Source organism: Eumetopias jubatus, unplaced genomic scaffold (genome assembly GCF_037043125.1).
Source record: "Eumetopias jubatus isolate StellerSeaLion01/CBP00866 unplaced genomic scaffold, mEumJub1_p1.0 scaffold_3, whole genome shotgun sequence".
Classification (NCBI taxonomy): domain Eukaryota; kingdom Metazoa; phylum Chordata; class Mammalia; order Carnivora; family Otariidae; genus Eumetopias; species Eumetopias jubatus.
This window is the reverse complement of record NW_028274809.1, coordinates 96238358-96258690: the sequence shown is the minus strand read 5'-3', so window position 1 is coordinate 96258690 and position 20333 is coordinate 96238358. Positions and strand designations below refer to the sequence as shown.

General features: G+C 45.8%; 1 protein-coding gene across 1 annotated transcript in view; it reads right to left on the bottom strand.

Annotated features, from left to right (window-relative positions):
* The window catches only part of LYPD1 (LY6/PLAUR domain containing 1), a 50285-nt gene extending 33081 nt beyond the window's left edge, over nucleotides 1-17204 (bottom strand). The window contains exons 1-2 of the mRNA XM_028101232.2: nucleotides 17085-17204; nucleotides 15586-15723 (exon numbers count right to left, since the gene is read on the bottom strand). Coding sequence (XP_027957033.1) covers nucleotides 15586-15723; nucleotides 17085-17136 — 190 coding nt within the window. The 5' untranslated portion in view covers nucleotides 17137-17204. The remainder of the gene's footprint in view (nucleotides 1-15585; nucleotides 15724-17084) is intronic.
* Nucleotides 17205-20333: the final 3129 nt, after the last annotated feature.

Here is a 20333-nt window from a genome sequence, read left to right as displayed (position 1 = left end):
TCAGAGCTACTGCCAAGAACGCTGCTTCCATTATGGCAGGAGGCAGCTTGATCCAAACTAGCATTTAGGTGTCTTATGGTTCTGTTATACTTACAGCCAAAACCCTGCAGGAAAAGCAGAGCAGGCTCTGCCCCTGAGGTTGTGTATCTGTGCAACTGTCTCTAGGAGTCAACTCTCTGACTTGCTCTGTCCCAGGTTCCTGGGTTGTTTCTTCAGTGTCTGTGATAGACCCAGAAACCCCCTCGTCTGTGTAAGAAGCCTAGTTCACTTCAGCGGGTCTTGTCTCGTGTGATGTCCTTAATTTGACCACGGGAGATCCAGAGTTATTACTTGGGCTCCATTGTTGCCCCTTATTTTCTGCTTTGGAGAAGCAACAGTGCCTCTTAAGGCACAGTATAAATATTGATGCGGTAACTTGTTTCCCCTCTGAGCTTAATTATGCTTTTCTAGATGTACTTTCAGGAATTTAATGATTTTCTAAGTCTTCTTAAAAACATCATACTTGGAAAGGAAAAAAAAATAATGATTTTGTTTCTTTCCAAAACACCATTTTCAAGTGAATTTATGTTGCCAAAGAGATAATTTGGAAGTTAAAGTGGCAACACTACTTATTAAGAAGGCATTCGGTAGTATGAGGGACTCCTGTTCACGGTTTTGGTTGTTGTTGTTCTATTTTCTGATGCATTATTTCTTGACCTATCTAAAATGATCCCTTAGGCTCCAAAATGAGTGGGAACTCACAGTTGCTGGCAAACCCAATGGGAAATTGTTTTTTTTATTTTATTTTATTTTTTAAATATTTATTTTTTTCCCCTATGGGAAATTGTATTTGATCATAAAGCAAGGGAAGACAGTTTCAATAATGAACTCAAATTGTTAGTCATTTTACCAATGAAAGTCACCCGAGAATTACTCACAGTGTTAGATGTAAAGAAATACTAGTGTTGGTGCAAGATCAGGGGCTACCACTGATTTCTTCCATTAGGTTCTGGGTCTTGAAGAAGTCTTGATCTTCTCATTTGCAGACCAGGTGGAGCAAGCTGACATAGATAATATCCATCTTTCATTTTGCTTCTGAATAATTCTTTACACAGTGGAAAATACAGTGACCCTGGAGTCCAAATGACCTAGACTAGAATTACCACTGAGGTCACGCACTGAACTTCTCTACAACTTCTCTAAGCCTGTTTATACTTTTGAAGAGGGAGCAAGGTATACCTATCCAACAGACTAAAATGTGAAGATTAAGAGGACAATGCCTGAAAAACACCCAGGACTGTGCCAGCCCATGATGTGTGCCTAAGAAACATTAACTTCCCTGACTTGAGGTGTTTTGTTTTTAACTTAAAAAACACAACTACCACAGAGGGGTGATAAATAAACAGGGCTGAGGGAGGGAAAATCTAAGATGAGTTGGAGTGTCTTATCTTGTGGTGCCAAATAGAGGGAAGTGTTCAAAAAAGGGTGGGGCATGTTCAAAGGACACAGAGGTCAACCTCCCAGGGGACAGCTAGAAAAATCTGAGCAACAAAATAAACAGTACTGGATTAGAACCCATAGAATGAAGTAAATATCCATCTGTATACACCTATATACAACTAAGTAAATGAGGAAATAAATATTTGGAGGAGAAGGGACAGCTCTACCTTACAGAAGGATTCTAATGCAGAAGGAATGAGAGAAATAGAAATTATGATTAGAACACCACAGTAATGATTGGTGCAGGAGAGATACACCGACAGGTGCTGAAATTATTGAGCAAAGTTTGAGGAGAAACAGGATATTGGTATAGTTTCAAAGAATTTCCTTCAAGTAATATATTAATTACAAAGGGAAAAACAGTCACTGTACTGTGGAGAAGCCCAGTGGGCACCATCTTAAGGGATCAAAGTTAACATCATTAGTAATAAGACATGCTGAATCACACACCTCTTGATAGAATTCACTGAAAAGTGATAGCACGTCACTTCTGAATATTCTTGTAACCACCACCTGACCTTGAGAACACATCAGACCAACCCAAATTGAGCGACAGTGTACAAAAAGCTGACCAGTCCTCTTCAAAAGTGTCAGCATCACAAAAGACAAAGAAAGGATGAGGAATTGTTGGAGATTAGCAGAGACGAAGGAGGCATGACAGTGAAATGCAATGTGTGATTCCAGATAGGATCCTGGAACAGAAAACGGGAAAACTGGTGAAATCCACCTACAAACCATTGTTCAGTTAAGGGTGTCGCATCAATGTTCATTTCTTAGGTTTGGTCACTGTACTATGGTTATTATGCAAGTTATTAACATTAGCGAATGCTGGGTGAAGGGTATACGGAAATTCTGCACCATTTTGCAGCTTTTCTGTAAGTCCTAACTTATTTCAAAATAAAAAGTTTTAATAGAAGACATTAGTATGATTGAGGGCCAAGTCTGTATCATTTTTTTATGTACTATCCAAACACACACTTCAGTGAAACACACCTGGCCATTGCCCATGCTGATGACCAGTATGTATGTGACAGATGCAGCCCCACACTACTTCACTCTTACCTCAAAGACCTTGGAGAATCCTGAAAGGACCATTTTTCGGGGGGTGGGGTGGGGCAGGGCTGTAGGCTTGAAGGAAGATTACTAGGGGAATGTTTTTGCCAATCTGTTTCCTTCCAGATGAAAAGAACTCAGTGTAACTCCTGGCCTCTCTCGACTACTATTCCCTCATCCTCAAAGGAATGACATGCCTGATGGGTAAATGTGGGAAGAATAAAGCAGACACACATTGTCCATTTGTCTTCTTTTCCTTCTTGGGAGTGAATGGATTAAAGCAAATAGGTGTTCTGCCATGCTCATCAGGACAAGAATCTTCCCCTCTTTGGCCTTTACAGACTGGATAGACCAGCTCATTTGGAAGCCCATTTGACACTCACCCCACAGATATTCCCTTCAACTTATCTTTCTCAGTTACTATGGTACATTTTTGCCCTGTTCCTTGTTTAATTTCTCAATTTTCTCAGAACCTGGGTAAGAAGAAAGGCTGATAACCATCAGGCACGCTCTAGACCCCACCAGGTTCATATGCCCCAGTCTGCACGGTGTCCTAGAACTGAATTCTATAGCCATGATTCTGAAGTTGGGAGGCATTTTCCAACTAATCTGTATTCCAAGTAGCCTCTAGACTTTGGATATCATAAACAATAACTATTTAACATTGTTTTTGCTGGTTGAGTTGAGCTGTACCAGGACTAAAAAGAGGATGTAGAACACTATGCTCCAGTCTACCTCCAAATACACGCAGACAGATACACATGCAAATCGGAGCCGACCCAAAGAGTATGGGACTCCACTTCTGTTATGACCTACTGGCTCTAAGTATATTTTTAAAATAAGCTATTTTCCTAGTTTTCTCACTTTAGCCTCTGCCCCAAGAGCAATTCAATGGAGGCATAAAGCATGTGTTCCTTTCTCTTTACGGACCAGTCGTGCATTTATCTTTTCCAAAAGTTTCCTTTGCATCTGCTCTGTTCGCTGGTACAAAGATGGACATTTCTAAATAGGGCCTTTAATAGTCCATTACTTTCACCCCACGTTGTACAATTTAGTTTTAAAGTCAACCTATATGGCAAACTGCTACTTGTATGAATGCCCGTCTGGGAGTGAGACTAATCTTCCCCTACTCGAAAAATAACCAACACTTACTGCACCAGAGTTATGATTACATCACAATAAATATTCTATGCAGAACAAGGAACAACTCCTCAAAGAAAAATGCTTGGAAACGGGTAATTGGAATGAACTATATGCATTTTCACTGAGCTCTGAAACTGTGAGAAAAAAGATCTTCGATCTGTTCCCAAGTATATATTTTTTTCTCTTAAAGAACACCATGTGAGGAATTTTGACACTGTCTGCATTCTAATGGGAACATCTCAGGAAGAGGAGGCTTATCTATATTTGTGCCTCATTACTGCCATGATGGGCACCGCTTATCAAGCATAAAGAAAGAAGAAAACCCAGAAGGTAGTTCTTTTCTGGACAATTTTGTGTTCTGGCTCTTAAGTGCTTCCCCTGTGCCATGAACGTGAATATTTTAAAAAGCCAAAGAAACCCCTCCATTTGCGCTACAGATGGCCACAGAAACCAAACAAGAATGCTAAACAACCTATTTCAAAAGGCCAAAAAAACAAACAAAACAAAAAAAACCCCAAAAAACAAAAACAAGGCAAGTGCCAAGTTCTACACTGCACATGCATATTGACGCCATGTCCCTCCCAGCTGTGCTGGGAGGACTGGAAAGTGACAGTAATGGGAAGGAGCTGCAGTGACCCCGAGGGTGAAAATCAGCGTGTCTGTTAAAACCACCATCACTACCACAAAATAGATATGAAACAAGATGCCGCAAGAACATTCTTTTTCCTTATAACAGGGATGTGTTAACTTCATTATTCAGAAGCCTTTGATTACCCTTTTCAAAAGTTCTGTTGAGTTTAATTTTCAAGGCTGTTAACCACTGATGCCAACTTAATTACAGCAAGCAAGGAACCAACCCATAATATATGATGCCAATTGTTGGTTTTACTTTGGCTTCACATTAGATTTGGACTTGTCTGATCGTTTATAACTTTCTGAGCCAGGAAGGTTTCTGCACAGTCACTTGCTTTCCCTCAGCTGGTGTCTTTGTTCCTCTGTTTGCCATGGGGGATTGAGAGACTAGATATTTATGACTTATTATCTCAGTATTAACAGTGCCCTTCAGTTATTTATGAAACTGTGCTCCTGCATTTTAAACCTTGAAGTCCTTCCGATTATTGTTCTGAAAGGGTAAGATTAACACAGAGGGACATAAACTTGAATCATCAGTTTCTTGCACAAAAATTCACCCAAATGAAGGAAAAAGAGTGTCGCTGGTGGCATAATGGCTCCAGATGGAATGAGCCAAGAACGTCTAAGTCTTTAACCCAAACTGCCCCTTGTACCTGTTGCCAGAACATGGCATTCTCTTCCGTACAAAATATCCTCGCACTAACACGTAATTATACTCTCACATCTCAGCATTCAGTGAACCCAAATTCTGGAATGTCACAGACATCTTGAATTAAACTTCAGGACACTTGTGTATGCATTTCTTTCCCTTTCCAAGATGTGACAGTGATTTAGGATGAAGGTCCTTTGACAGTGCATTTCAGTGTTCAGTTTAGGCAAAAGAGAAGGTGATGTTGAGGAGAGGGAATTATCCCTGTTCTTTCTCCAGGGGCTCCTAGAGGCACTGTGCGTGGATTTTCCAATTTTGTGCATGGTTTCCTCAAAAGGTGATTTGGCAGACACTACAGCTGACCACCTAAACCTACCATGCCATCTTCCTTACAGCAAGTAGTGGCCCTGAGACCCCATTCTGACCAATGGAAAATAAGCAGGATTCTCTTGGGGACCTTCGGGAGAGCTTTCTTTTTCTTATTAAAAGGAAAAGCCGAAGATCAAAGCTCCTGATGCTATACTTCCCTTTAACTTGAACACAGCAGCCACCTTGTGACCAAGAGGCAACAAGTCTTAGAGCAGAAAGCCAACATGCTTAGAAAGTGAGAAGGCAGATGGAGAGAAGCTGGCTTTGATGGCACACTAAGCAGTAGGAACCACCCCAGGACCAACGATGGCTGGGCTACCTTGTTGGGTAAACAACTAACGTCTTTATGGCTTCGGTCCTTGTTACTTGCCGCCAAAAGCATTGTTAAGGGACCCAGAAGGTGAGGGCTGGAGTGCAGGCCAGAGTACACATGAATCTACGGGCAGTGATGGCTGTTTGTTCCCTGTTGAAGCGTGTACCATTAGTCTTAATGGGGGGAAAGCTCAGTGCTTCTTGAGGCCTGGGAGCTGTTCCAGCCAGAGCTTCTTTGAGAATGGCACTCAGGTTTCATGACAAGGCTATTAATGACATTCAATAAACAGGGCAACAATATAATTAGTTGGCTCTAGAGCTCAGTGTAATAGTGTAAGTGTGAGACAGCAGGAGAGCAAAAACATGGTCTTTTTTCCATATCCCTGCTTCCCTCTGTGGTTTAGTTTTCCCAGACTAACTCATTTAGAAGTATGTCCCCTGGCTCAAAGTCTTCTGGATGGCTTCTCTCTGGGGGAGCATACCCATTTGTATTTCAAGCTGCATCCCCTGTGTGAGAGAGGCCTGCAGGTGGGGGGCAGAGGTCTGCTGGGGGAGTACAGGCATGTGACTGTGTGGGGGAGGGGGGGTACTTTCTCCCTTAGGAATTTCACAACCAAGACAGATCTCCGCGGTGCACCGAGTTCCAAATAACATAAACCTCCAGCTGACCGGATTGGCTAGGTGGTGTCCTGTCCCCTGCTGGCTGGACTACCAAGCTAGCTGGATGTTATAGGTGGAGGTGTATACTCCTGTGCAGGGCACAGCTAGATGGGCCTTGAAAGCGAGCTGACAAACTAGAAAAACTGGGGTGTATTACACTTTAGAGTTGTTCCTTAAATGACAACTGTGACAAATAGGCATCAGTTGGCTTTTTCTAGTCTAACTGAAAAGCAAACGGTATATTAAAGCTACCTTTGCTCTAGTTTTCTTCTTATGCTAGAGATTTAAGCTCCTTCATTTCTGGTCTAATATTTCTTAAATGCCAATCAATTTATCTGGTTTTGCTTGAAACTTGATTTGTTCAAGTACATTCATTCAGCAAATATTTATTGCGTGTCTGCATACCTGTGAGCAAGTCTAAGTGTGTGTGTTTGTGTGTGTGTGAGAGAGAGAGAGAGGAGGAGGAGGAGGAAGGTGGGGGAAAGTAAGCAAGGTTGATGAGCACAGCGTCCTTTCAGGAGACTTGTATCCAGAAATGAAAACCATGAATGGCTCTAGAGCATAAAGCTATAGTTCAGTTGGATTAGGAAAAGATGCTTTAAAACACAGAAAGGTTCTGGTGCCAGGCAAACTGCTAGCTACAGAACGCTGAACAAAGATAAAATTGTCAGAAGATCCTTGTGTCATCTCCGGTCTTCACCTACACGAGGAAGGTCAAGTCTCAAATGCTTCTCCACAGCCACATGTAAGCAGGAGCCCTGGCTGGCTTTTCCACCCAGATCCAGTTTCTACAGGGCTTGGTTGAGTCTCTCTAGATCTTAATCCACTTATGTAAAACGTCTGCTTCTGCCTTGCTTTATTCTTTCCTCCCTTCCAACAGCAAGTGACAGGCTGAGTAGAAAGCTGTTTGACCTTTCAGAGAAAGTTAGCTAACTCTTCACTCTCCAGGTGTGCCTCCACCCACCGGCTGCCTTTCCCTCGGAGGGCCGTGGAAATTCTCCCAAGAATCCGGGTTGGCTTTGAAGCCCGGATCTCTTTGCACTCCCAGTCTGGATGTCTTCACTGGGTGGAAAACTAGTCAACCTGCCCGGCCTCTTGTTATTTCTGAACAGATTCTCTGAAGTTACAGGAGGCCCAAGTGGTTTGCTAGATTTTGCATAAGCAATAAAACAGTGCATAAAACCCACAGCCCGGTGTCACTGAATACACCTGCTTCCGCAGATGCTCTTTGAAGAAGCCCCAGCGGAGGGCATTGTAAACTGCTCTGCACGTTCGTATTCATGCCCAGCACTGCACGCACGGGCCACAGTGGGCGGAGCGCCACGTGCTGCGCGCCTGGTGCCACCCGCCTCTGGCACTGTCTCCAATCATGCCTCTGCTCCCGCCAACAAGTCCAAGAAATAGAAAAACATAAAAAGCTATTGTCCATGTCCAGTGAGAAATGAAATGCACTGGACCAAGTATCACAACTTCCTTAAAATAATACAACACTTCATCACTTTTGCATCTGGATCCCTCTCTCATGGTTTGCAAAGTCATAAAGCTCGACATCAATGTCGTGAACCATCACTGCTTTGTTCTATTTAAATGCATTCCTTTAAAAAAGCAATTTATTAGAAGCTCTCTGTGGTTTCACCTTATCTGAAGCACTTAATTCAGTTCATCTCCTGCTTTGCTTTGTACCCCGGTGGAGGCAATAGGAAGACTGGGAGCAAAGTATTAGTAAGAGAACATGCCCTGGGGCTCTGGCCTGTGAAAACAGCTCCTGAATCACAATGTGGCCACAAAGTTTACCTGGAGAGAAAGAATTCATGGCATCTGTCATCATTCTTTGGTTTATTTGCTGACTGATTCATCACAGATTTGGTTGAAGCTCCTAAATTATAGACAAGGCCTTTTGTAGAATGCCCAGGAGAGGAAAGATATTGTTCATCAACCAGCCCGATTCTCCTCTCCCCAAAATACCATGACTTCCACCACAATGAAAACTGTGGGTAAGGAAGAATCCAGCTTAGTTTTTGAGGGAATAACAGAGAAAAAAAAGAGATTTCCCACTTTTAAAGGAGTACATAATTCTGCTTCCACAGAAGCTGTAATAAGTGATTTGGTTGGGGAGAAAAAGGCCAGACTTGCCCATGCTCCCCGAGTATTGGTTGTGGATGACCTAATCATGCCAGAATCCCATCTCCTTCATCAAAATCCCTCCCCAGAATAAGTCTCAACCAGCTCTACCCTCAAGCTTTCTCAAGGGAAGAAAAAGAAATGGACTGCTCAAGATGTTTAAGGCCTCAGGGAAGAAAACTACTTTCTTCTCCTCTGTAAAGTGATAAACTAAGATCTCTTCTAGCCCACAAGGTGCACGATTCCTGAGATCCCTGGCCTATCAGTGATGCCAGGTGTTGGGACGGGCAGCTAGCATCGAAGAGCGAGCTCCGGGCAGTAGGAATAGCTCATCCAGGTGCCTGAGGATTCTTGTGGTTAACATCAACCAATTTAAGATCCGCTCCTGGAGAAGCAGATTAAGTCTTTAATAGATGGCAGTGGATGGAAAGCCCAGGGCTTGGCCCATCGATGCTTGATGAACGGGCACTCCTTTGCCCTACCACTCGCTGGAATGACTTGCTCTTGGCACAGGTTTTTTAGTTCGGCTCAGCAAACTGGCCAATCAGTCCATGGAGTTTCAAGTTCACAAGCACACCCCATTCCCACCCCATTCTCATCCCCTCTGTAATATAGGCATTTTTCCAAACCTGAGCTTTCCCTTCAGGCCCCTGAACGAGCAGAAAGGAAGACATCTCAAAATGAGATGTGAAATGGATGAATTTTAAAAAAATATTACCCTAAGCAAAAGAAGCCAGTCACAAAGGGCCACATATTCCATGGTTCCATCTATATGAAATGTCCAGAATAGGCAAATCCATAGAGACAGAAAGTAGATTAGTGGTGCCCAGATTAGTGACTGCTAACAGGCACAAGGTTTCTTTTTGGGGTGATGAAAATGTTTTGGAATTAAATATCTGGAATTAGACTATACTTACAACTCTGAATATATTAAAAACCACTGAACTGTACACTTTAAGAGGGTGAATTTTATGGAACCTAGATTATATCTCAAAAATTGTTATTAAAGAACGCAAAAAAAGATGGCATTATAATAATGGAAAGAATTCTAGGGAAGGGAGAGGACTTGAATTTCAGTCCCAGTGGCTGTGTGGTCTTAAGCAGATTGCTCAACCTCTCTGCATCTCAGATTTACCAACTATCAAGTTAGGATGTTATCTCACTGTGAACCTTTTAGGCTAATTATGAGAATCCTACTGGAAGGAGTTCAAGGTTACATTCAAGGACTCTCTCAGTCTGAGGAAACTGTGTGCAAAGTAACCTAGGCTAAGATACCTGGGCCAGTCCTCAGAGGCAGGTACAGATAGTAGATGCATCAACTCCTGGTGAGCATTCTGGCAGGTTTCTCCTTTTAGGATTGATTCCTAAAGGTGGTTATGCGGACAGCATTTCTCACTGTCTTGTGTCTCACCAGAAAACAGGTAGCCTATTTCTACATTTTGCAGGGAAGGAAGCTCAGCCTGTGGGACATTAAGTAACTTCTTTAAAGTTACCAAGTGCGGGGAGCCAGGAACATGGGCGCTCTCTCTACCAACGGAGCTGAGTGCCCTTCTCACTCAAGTACTAAAAACAGGTTGGGGTCTTTCTGCATAGCGTGCGAATAAACCTTTGCCAGATTTGGGCATTAGAACCTAAGTCATTCAATCATTCTAGAAGTTTGAAAGAAAAAAGAAAGTGGGGGAGAAAGAGTGAGAGGAAGGGATGGAGGGGAGAGAGAAAGAGGGCGGAAGGCAGGCAAGAAGGAAAGAAAGCAAGGGTGGAGAGAGAGGGAGAAAGGGAGGAAGCAGGCTGCAGATCCAGACCCTTTTTGTTTCCGGAATATATAAGGGAAGAGTTCCTTTCCAAAGTTCAAAGGAAACGGTGTGTTTTGTTTTCATACTCTGTTCCATTTTTCACTTGGGAAATCTCCCCAGCTTTGAAGCCTCTCTGTTTAAACTCATTAGGAAAACCATCAATGATGGAAGCTTTCATGAAATTGTAGTGGGAGGAATTAGTGTTATGGGACTGCTGGATCAATCTTCAAACATTCTATCTACGGAGATGGGAGGTCCACACTGGCTGCTTGTTCAGCTGGAAAGTTAACATAAACAAATGCTTCACTTACTGGGGAGTCCAAGGGACTCATGACACCTGATATTTACTCTCCGAATACTTCCTCAGCAGCCAGCTCTGCCTGCCACCTGAAAAAGATGGATGCTTCTTGAGGGCTAACTGAACAAACTGGCAAAATGTCTCGCCCCGAAGAGAGAGGTGTTCTTTTAGTGGCCTGCTGGAATGGAGGTGGTGATACTGACATGCACTGCACGGAATCTTTTCCTGTGTAATTCACAGCTTGATCGAGTTGGACACGGAAACCTTTAGAGCAGGGCTGTGTTAACATCTGAGGATATCTTTCTTGGCATCCGAATCTTTTTGATTTTAAAGTTTTGCAACCGGGGGGGGGGGTCTCCTTAGCAAAATTCAAATAGGGTGATTTGTTTTGGACTTGTTTCTTCGCTTCGTTCTAAGAGGACAGTCCGTAGCACGTGTGATGGATTCAAAATGGATTTAAGGGTGAGAAAGTAAGGACTGTAGGTGGGATCCAGGAGATGACAGGAGAGAAGAGGTAGGAGAAAAAAAGATATGGGGCAGACGGGGGACGTTGGAAGATCATCAGCTACTACTGGTGCTCTTAACGAAACTGTTCTGGGAAAAAACGTTAGAAAATGTCTTTGTGCCTACAGTAGAAGATAGATTAAGTAAGTTATGATCTGAATGTCTGTAAAGGAGGAAGGCTCAACATTTTTATTTTTCTGACATGAATCTTATAGGTGCACATGCAAACGAATATAGGCAAAAATGTAAAAAGCTACACACATACGTGGATATGCCACTGTGTGTGTATCTGGGTGCACACACATGCATATGTGCACGTTAAATAAATGAATCCATGTATAAAGGAACTGTGCTATAATAATATTGATTAGCAGAACTAACCCTGCTTCCTGCCAAGTCTACCCCAAGGACAAACTAGAGCCTATTATTTTAAATTGTGGTGAAATTCAGCAGTGCATACACACAAGAAAAGATAGTGCAAATGGGAAGCTAACCATAGCCTCACCGTGGATGACTGACTGTTCTGGGGACATCAGGTCATCACTTGCTATCCCTTATTTAGCTCATAAGAAATAAGGCATAAAATTAACCTATCCAAGGCATGGAACCATCCCTGCCCAACTTAATGGGCAACTAACTAATCCAAAAGGAAAACAGCCATTACTTATACAGCCATAACGTAGATACAACGTGGCATATAAATCAGTAACCCTTGTATTGCAAAACAGACAAATAGATTAATGCATGTTGCAAAGGATGGGTGAAGAGATCGATTAGGTTACTGATTCAGACCATGAACTTTCTCTCAATATACTGCATTTAACTTTTAAATAAGGTTTAGGAGAACCTGTAACATTTTGCTCACTGACAGAGCGATATTTTACTTAGGGCAGAAATTGGCTAGTCTATAAAAATTAAATTATGCCCCTTTCACTGTATCTAGTCAAGAGGAAAAACTCTAATTACAAGATTGCACTGTCAAACAAATGCAAATTCACATTCTTTATATCCTGGTTTAAAAATTCATATGGGGGGAGCTTCTATTCTGAAATGAGAATATTTGAAATATTTTTAGGAGTGCCGTGATAAGCAAGAGCAAAAGAAATGTCATTATCAAGGGTGCTGGTAAGTAGAAGCTAACTCATTAAGAGCAAAACTTGTGAGAACAAGTCATCTGTTATGCAAACATTTAAATAATCAATTAGTAAGTACAATGACAGAAGGCTTCCCTTCCCCAGAGCCCAGTGCCTTATTACTCCAGAAATGACCAAGGGGAAAAAGAGCAGGGGGAAATAATCTCCGCACCTGATAGGAATGCCACTCTGGGGAATAGGTAAAGGTTAATTTTAAATGTACTTCCCAATTGAAAATTAAATGTACCTGCCTCAAAATTCATAAGCGCTGAGTGTGCAGACTTAATCCAGAAAGGACTAACTAAAGGCCTGAGCGTACTGCATCGCTGGTATTTTTTTGGAAAGAGAATGCCTTTCATCACTGCTTAATGTCAAACTTGCTTGGTTCATTAAAATCTCTTAGTCTGTTAAAACCATGCTTTTCCTAGACCTATGAAAAATGCCAGTCCATATAGCACTAGGCTTCAAAAACCCTACTGGCTGGTTCTCATACTCATTTAATATCCATTTCGTGGCCTGTCCAATCACCCAGTTCACTAAGCCTTTAAAGTGAATATGCTGGACATGAAGACCATCTAAATCTTTAGCACTCTGCCTGAATTCTCTTTTCAGGCAAACCTGGTGGCAGGTTTTACTATATAAGGTGCTGGCTCAGGAAAGCGGGTGCCTCTTGGTAATATCAGCTGGTGGATGTGGACCAGGTGTGTAACTTTTCTGGCCCTGGTCTCCCTCCTCTAGAACCCAAAAAAGTCAGTCCAGTTTCAGGGCACCCCAGAGTCACTTGGGGAGCTTCGAAAGGACCCACGCAGAGTACTTCACAGACTTAGTGAACTGGCTTTCTTCTTCAAGGGTGAGGGGAGGCATGTGGATCGCAACAAAACTTCCAGGATGATTCTGATCTGCACCCTTAACTCTGAGTCACTGGGCCCTTTCAGATCTAATGCACTAAGATTCTCAGAACAATAGGTTACTGATCCAATGAAAATAATTCTGACTTTGGTTCTTAATAGTAGCATGTAACAGGTGTGACTTTTTTTTTTCCCTAGAGTGGAAAAACTACCCCTACAGAATTAATTGCTGGGGGATTGAGGCCTGGGGGAATAAGGGGTGCAAAAGAAGACTACCAGATTTCATGAGCTGCTCCACAGAGAGCACCCAAGAAAGGACCTGCCACGCAGGGCATGCACACCCTTACGACTGTGATGACTGCACTGCCTGTGGTCACGTCTGGTCAAATCTTAGTTTGGCTCTCCCATCCCTGCCAGCACGAAGAGGGTTAAGAGTCACTTACATTGACTGGTCTCACCACTGCATGGGGATGAAAATGGAAGTGCCTTGGGAGTAGCACACCCCAGGCACTGTTCTTCTGACGCAGGAATGTGCATTTGGCTGACTTCTACTGAATTCAGGCTTAGAAGGTGTGTCCCTCCCCTTCTAATAGGACTTTCCTTGGAGTCCATCAACTGTTTCTGTTTTTCAGACTTCACAATTGGGGTTGCTTTATTATTTCACTCACTGTCCACCCTCTGGCCTCTGACATATGGCTGGAGGAGCCTAGTTTGGAGAGAAGGTGCCCATCGTGATCCAGTGAAGAGCAACTTCAGGCCTGGCGCTTAGAGACTGGGTGCTAAACGTTCCCATAGATAGGATCGGCATTATAATGCGTGCTCTGCCTTTTTTACATTATTTGGAGGAGAGAATAAAGCAAGAAGAAAAACAGCACTTGGAAAATGGAGTGTGTGGTATTTATCTTACATACACTTCTAGAGAGGAAGAAATCTCTCTCTGAAAAAGGACACCTCATTTGGCTGTAGTTTGGTTCATATCTTTTCCTCTCCTTGTCTCAACCATATCCCAGAGGATAAAACATGATACCCAGATAAGCAGTGGCCTAGAGGATCCCGAGGAAGTTCCTAATGTGTCCACAGTTTATCCTTATTTTTTTCTGGCTCTAAACTACCGCCTGGAAGAAAGCTGCAAATATTTGAAAACAAAAACAAAAAACACTAAAGAGTTCAGAATGATTCCAACTGAAGTCACAGCAGTTCCTCTGGTAAGAAGGCAAACTTTTGCTCAGGTAAAATGCTCAGGAATGAAACACAAGGAAAAAAGAAACAACTCATCAAAATCATAGCTGTCAATCTTAGCTACAGTATCGTCACTAAATTTTGTTTGGCTCTTGTAATAGCCCGAATCCCAGGACAAATGACAAAACAACGTGTGCTGCTTTTCTTGGGACAAGTTATTCTTGAGAGCAATTCGGTCTCAGACTTCCCCAAAGAGCGATTTTGGTGGAAAGAAACCACGCCCAATGACCTATAAGGAACAGCTTTTAAAACCGCGCAAGCACACCGCATCATGGCACAGTGATGAGCTGACTCTCTGCTCCTCCAATATCCCTGTGCTTGGCAACAGGGCATGTCCAGGCCCCTCCCTGACAAGAAACTACTTTTCCAAGATGCTGCCTTGAAAACTGGAGCCATTCATTTGCTAGTGGATTAAGAGAATCACTTCACAGATTTAATCCCTTCAACCAAAAGCTCTGTGGGCCCCACAGTTCAGCAAACTCAAGGGGGAGGAAGCACTTGGGTTCAATCCACATCAGTCACCACATGATGCTATTGCCCCTATTTTTATTATCCTGAAAAGGGCAAGGTCTCCCTTGATGGGTTTGACCTTGGAACTGAAGCTAGAGTTCCACCCATTTCCCCCAAGTTTCAGGTGCACTTGTAGGGGACTCTGATGTCTGGTAAGACTATTGGGAGGGGCTGGGGAGGTGCAGGTCAGGGAGAAGACTCTGGTCAGCTGGAGTAAGTGAGGTTTGCTCTCCCAAGACCCCCTTCTCTGCATAGAGCCCAGCACCTCTCATCAGCCAGCCAGCAGCTAAGCTTGTGGGGCTGGGAACTACATTCCTTTGAACAATCTTGGCAATTGGTGCCCGGAATTTGATGCAGTAGCTCTGAAATTAAATAAAGATCCTGTAGTGTTCTTCTAAGAAATATGGTGTGGCTCTATGACAAAACACATTTTTCAAGCTCTGACCTCTGGGAACTTCAAGTGGCTTCATATTTCAGGCTGACATTGCTCACAGGCTACTGTCTAGTTGCCCAAGCAGAGCTGGTTATCCATATATTTTCCAGCCTCCTGGTCAGCTTTTAGCAGAGGGAGGTGAGGGGAGTAAATAAAAAGAGAAGAGCCACTAATTTAAATGCATGTCCCTCCTGAGTCCCTTGGGGAGAAGCCCTGGTAATTAACTCTAATGAGATTAAAGTAACTTGGAACTCTTCATTTTGCCAGCACTGTAAATCTGTGATAACCAGTGTGTGTGCATTAAATCAAAGTCAGTCCCTTTTCCTGTAATGTAATGCCCCCCCCCCCCACCTCCAACTCCTACCCCTGGCTGAGGCTGGAGAGGGGTGGGGGCTACCGGGTTCTTACCTGCACTTTGCTCCATCACTTCTTTCTGACACATGTCTTGAACATTGACCGTGCAATTCACGATGAACTCGGGGGAGGAGCAGTCGTTGTTCAGCTGGAATTCTTCACACTGATAACACTGGATTTGCAGCGCAAAGCCTGGGGCGACAGACGCAGTCGGGGTCAGATCCAGCCCCCACAGAGACCACACCGGAAACCGCGACCCTCCTCGGCCCCAGCCAGCCAGGGATTCCGATCCCTGGCGTTCTTGGGCTCGGCGACCCGGGGGTCTCCACGTAAGGCGGCTGTGGCTGAAGCCGGCAGGGGGCGGCGCGGACACCGAGGGTCCCGCAGGATTCAGTTGAATTCTGCCTGAGACCCCTGGACCAAATGCTCCAGAAATAAAGCGCCCGTCCTACAGCGCGCCTGGCCTTTCCCCCACGGAAGTTGAAAGGACGGGTACACAAGTAGCTCCAGAGACAAGCTTCAGCTCCAATCTACAGCACAGGATCTGCCTAATTGTTAATTGGTTACAAATTACTTAATTACTATTTTGGCACCATTCGCGATTGCATTCGCAGACGCCTTTTTAATTTGTCGTCAGCGTTCCTGTGCTGTGGCTCCGAGGCTCCTTAACGCGACCACCCAGGAACCCAGGAGGCAGTGCCGGGCGCCAAGTGCTGAAGCGCCGCGAGTCCCCGGCCTTCCTTCGGGACAGTCCCCGCAGCAGCAGAGGGGACCACAGCGTGTACAAGGGGCGTGTGTGTGTGTGTGTCTGTGTGCGCGCGCGCACCCTGAGCCGCGACACAACAACCATTTCTTCCTGGCTTTCAGGGCAACCGTTTGGCTAGGGTCCCCGGTCGGAGTCCCGGCTCTGCAGCGCTCGTTCGAGAGCCGTTCGCTTACCTGGGAGGAGTGAGACATTTTCGCACTTCTCATCGCCCCAGCCTGGCTGCTCTGCTCGGATCTAGGAGCTCCTGTCTAGACCTAACTCCCCATGCTCCCGGACAGACAAGCCCCGGACCCCGCGCTTTCTCCCATCTCCACATTGATTGCGCTCTAAGCGCGGCAACCCAGCTCCGGAGCGCCCCGGCCACAGGCTGCCCAGCGCGCCGCTCACCTGTCGGCGGCGCCACTCCCACCGGTTCCTGGAAACGCCTGGTAACTTGTTGGGGTCGGGGGCTTCATCGCCCCCTCTCCCTCCGCGAGGCCCCAGCACCGCTCAGACCCTCCCTCCTCCCCACCTCTGCTTCCTCTCCCAACCGCGCAAGCCCGAGCATCTGCAGCTCGAGTCCCGCAAATCCGCCGCTCCCGCCTCTCCTCCTGCAGCGCGGGACTTGGAGACTTTCCCATCTAGCGCCCCTGGGCACCAGTACCAGTGGCCGCCGCCAAACTCCCGCTGGGCAACCCCTGCGCAGCGCGGGCCCGGAGGTGGGTGCCCGGGGGGGGGGGGCGAAGGGGCGGGCGGGTAGATGGGGTGTGCGCGCCTGGCGGGGCTGCTGGCCTTTTCGTTTTCTTACCTTGAAGCAAGAACAATCCGCAAAAAGTTGCTGCGATGCCGAGGACCCACATCCTCCCGGAACGCGGAGCCGGGAGAGGGCAGGCGCATCAGAGGCGGCGACCGCGGCGGAGGCTGCCCGGGCCGCAGCGGCTGTGGCTGCCGAGGCTGCTTGGGCCCGCGCTCCTGCCGCCGAGGCCACCGCCGCCGCCAAAAGGAGCTGCAGGTGCCGCCGGCGGCGCCAGCATCGCCCGTGCCCGGGCTCCCGGCTGCGGGTCGCCGCTCCTCCCGCTGGCGCTCCCGGGCAGAGCGCGGCGTCTCCGGAGTTGGCGGCTGAGAACTGGAGGAACTACTGGCGAGCACGGAGCACCCAAAAAAGTCTCGCCTCTTCTCCCCACCTCCCACTCCAGGCACCACGTGACGGCTGCCGAGTTGGGGTGGGGGTGGCGGGCGAGGAAGGCTGGGACCGTCTTTTCACGTCCCCACCCCCTTCCTATCGCCATCGTCTCCCGCCTCCGCACGTCCCCAGGACAGGGACGCCAGGGGGAGAGGGAGAGTGTAGTTTCCCGAGGTTGGGAGGCTGGGGATTGGGAAAGCGCGAGGAGGGCGCAGCAGGTGCCGCGGGGACTGGCCGGGCGCTGACTGCGGGACCTGCGAAGTGGGGTCGAAAGACTGCGTGCTCAGCTGGGCCCTGCGCCCCCCGGGGCTGCCCACTCGGCTGAGGTTGCCGCGAGGCTGGCAGCGGGAGCCCCGAGCCGGGGGCGGCTGGCTGGAGGGGGACGTGCTCGCGTGCGCCTGGCAAAGTTGCACACCTGCAGGCTCTCTGGGGTGGCCGGTGCAGCTGCGTCTTTTTGTTTTTCTCCGAGAAGCCCCTGGTTCAAGACCAGGCTTGGCTTCAGCTGCGGCAGGGTGGGCGGGGTGTAGTGAGGACCCTGCTCTGACCCGCGCGTTTGCCTTGAGCAGCCCTCCTTCCCCTGCCTGCGCGCACAGCTGGAGGGTGCAGTGACACCGCGACGGTAGCCTAGCCTAGGACAGGGCGGTGCCCGGGGACAACTGTCGCGAGTTCCCACCAGAAAGCAAATCGGGGTGAAGAAGGAAATTGCTCTCCTCTATCCCCTTTCTCCAGAAGGCCCAGCAGCTTCATCGCCTTAAAGTCACGGATTATTAGTACATACTCCCGTGTCCTCTCCTGTACAGCGCCTTCACAGCCCAGGACTCAGTCTCAGGCTGCCCTGGGCCCCTCTTTTAAGCCCCCGCCTCAGTCAAGCGACCCACCTTAAGTGCTCCCGGGACGCCACGGTGCTAAGTTCGCCTTCCTTGGAGCCGAGCCTTCCAGCAGGTGGTGCGGGAGTCTCTGCGTCCCCGCCCTCAACCCCGCACGTTGCCACCCCTGTCCCCTCAGTCCTTGGGGAGAATCCTGTGGAAAGAGCTTCATAAGCTTTGCCCCTCTTCACCCTCGTGCGCTTGGGCCACCCCCTGGAGGAATCTCTCTCAGGCCGGGACGCTGATTATTTATTTCCCCATTCTGCCAGCAGAGTGGGTCTGGAAATGGGCTTAAATGACTTTCTTGTAATTCCTTTGCAGAGGTCGTTCCAGATCTGCCTCAGGCTCCTTCTCTCCCATTGACCCCCACCCCCTTTCATTTCTAGTTGGTTAACCCCTCGGGGAGACTGAATGCTTTGACCATTACCTGATTCTCTGCAGACTCTGATCTTAACAATTGGCTGAATTACTATCTCTGGAGCAAAGGGGCCAGTTTATTTATTCCTTCCGGGAACTGATTGTTGTAGCCCGTGTGAGAGTCAACTAACTGGGCCAAAGGGTTCTTGAACAAGTCCTTTTAAGACTTCAGAGGGTGCAACTGTGATACGACTTTTATTCAGAAATGAAACAAGGATTTTTAAAAGTCTGACAATGATACTTTACATAATTTTCATTTAAGATAACAAAATTCAATATAACAAATTGCACAAATTAACCAAATAACACTGGTTATACAATGCTCTTTTAATAAACAAGTGTGTACTGAAGTAACCATATAGATCCTAAAAATATTTCTATTAGGCCTAGTTTACAAGCTCCTGTACAAAAGCAATTATAAATAGTTCACATCTAGAAAAAATACAAATAACCTTTAAAATAGAATTTGTCCTCACATATAAACAGACTTTGTAGGAAAAAAAGGATCTTAAAAAGTAAGATTTCTTTTTTGTAGCACCAACCATTCATTTTATTTTTTAAAAAGTGAACGTTACAGATAGGAATTTGCTTTCATTTCTAGATTGCCCAGATTTTAATCGAAAGAGCAGGAAGATAAAATCAACAAATGCTGTTGAGAATTATAGAGAAGCACTAAGTAGAAGATGTAAGGAAATGTTTGGAGGGAAAACCTGCTGTTGAAAATAGAATTAGGTCACTTCTGATCCACTTCCCTTCCCATCAGTGTCACACTTTGAGTACCTGTTACATTTTTCAACGGAAGCATAATTAACACTTACTGGAACCTGAATCTCTCTGGCAACAATTTTGAAATAGCACTGGAATTAACGTTCATATCATGTTGAGATTGTGAGTTGGAGATGACCACGAGCCCTCTGGTTTTTGGCGGGGCTGTTTTAGCTTTACAGAGTGTTCCCACAAACAACTGGAGTACTAGGACCGTGAAGTCAACAAACACCTTCGCTGGAATTTTTAAAAAATATATTATCAACTTCTAACACTGAGTACGTCATTCAAGAGCATGGCACGGATTCAATTTATTGCTGTCTTTTTTTTTTTTTTGCTACAAATATAATTTCTTTTCCAAAAATTTACAACTTCTGTACAAGTATTCAAAAAAAAGTGCAAAATTAAGACTTCTGTATTGTGGGTGTGTTTACATTTCAGCCTCGTGACATACAACAAATGGAGCCTATCTTTATTGCCCTGTCAGAGAAGGAAGCTCCCATGGGTTGCTTGCTGTGAATCCGACAATGCAGTCTCTGGTGTTGCCAGGGTTTACTGGTGCTATCTCTATTCCCCTCCACACACACCCCTGTTGCTTAAGTGCTCCATTTTCAGCTCACTAAGGAAAAAAAAAAAGGTCCTTTATACATCATTTGAACCCTGACTTGCACAAGAAGAGAAGCTATCGTATAAAGAATCACTCAGTGATTCCAAATTGTCTACCCCAGGCCTCTCTGAGCTCCTCAAAGATGCCTCTTCATTTTTTTCTTTTTCTTCCTTTTGTCCTTCAACCTCGTTCAGAGAGTTCTTCTCTCTTTCTAACAAA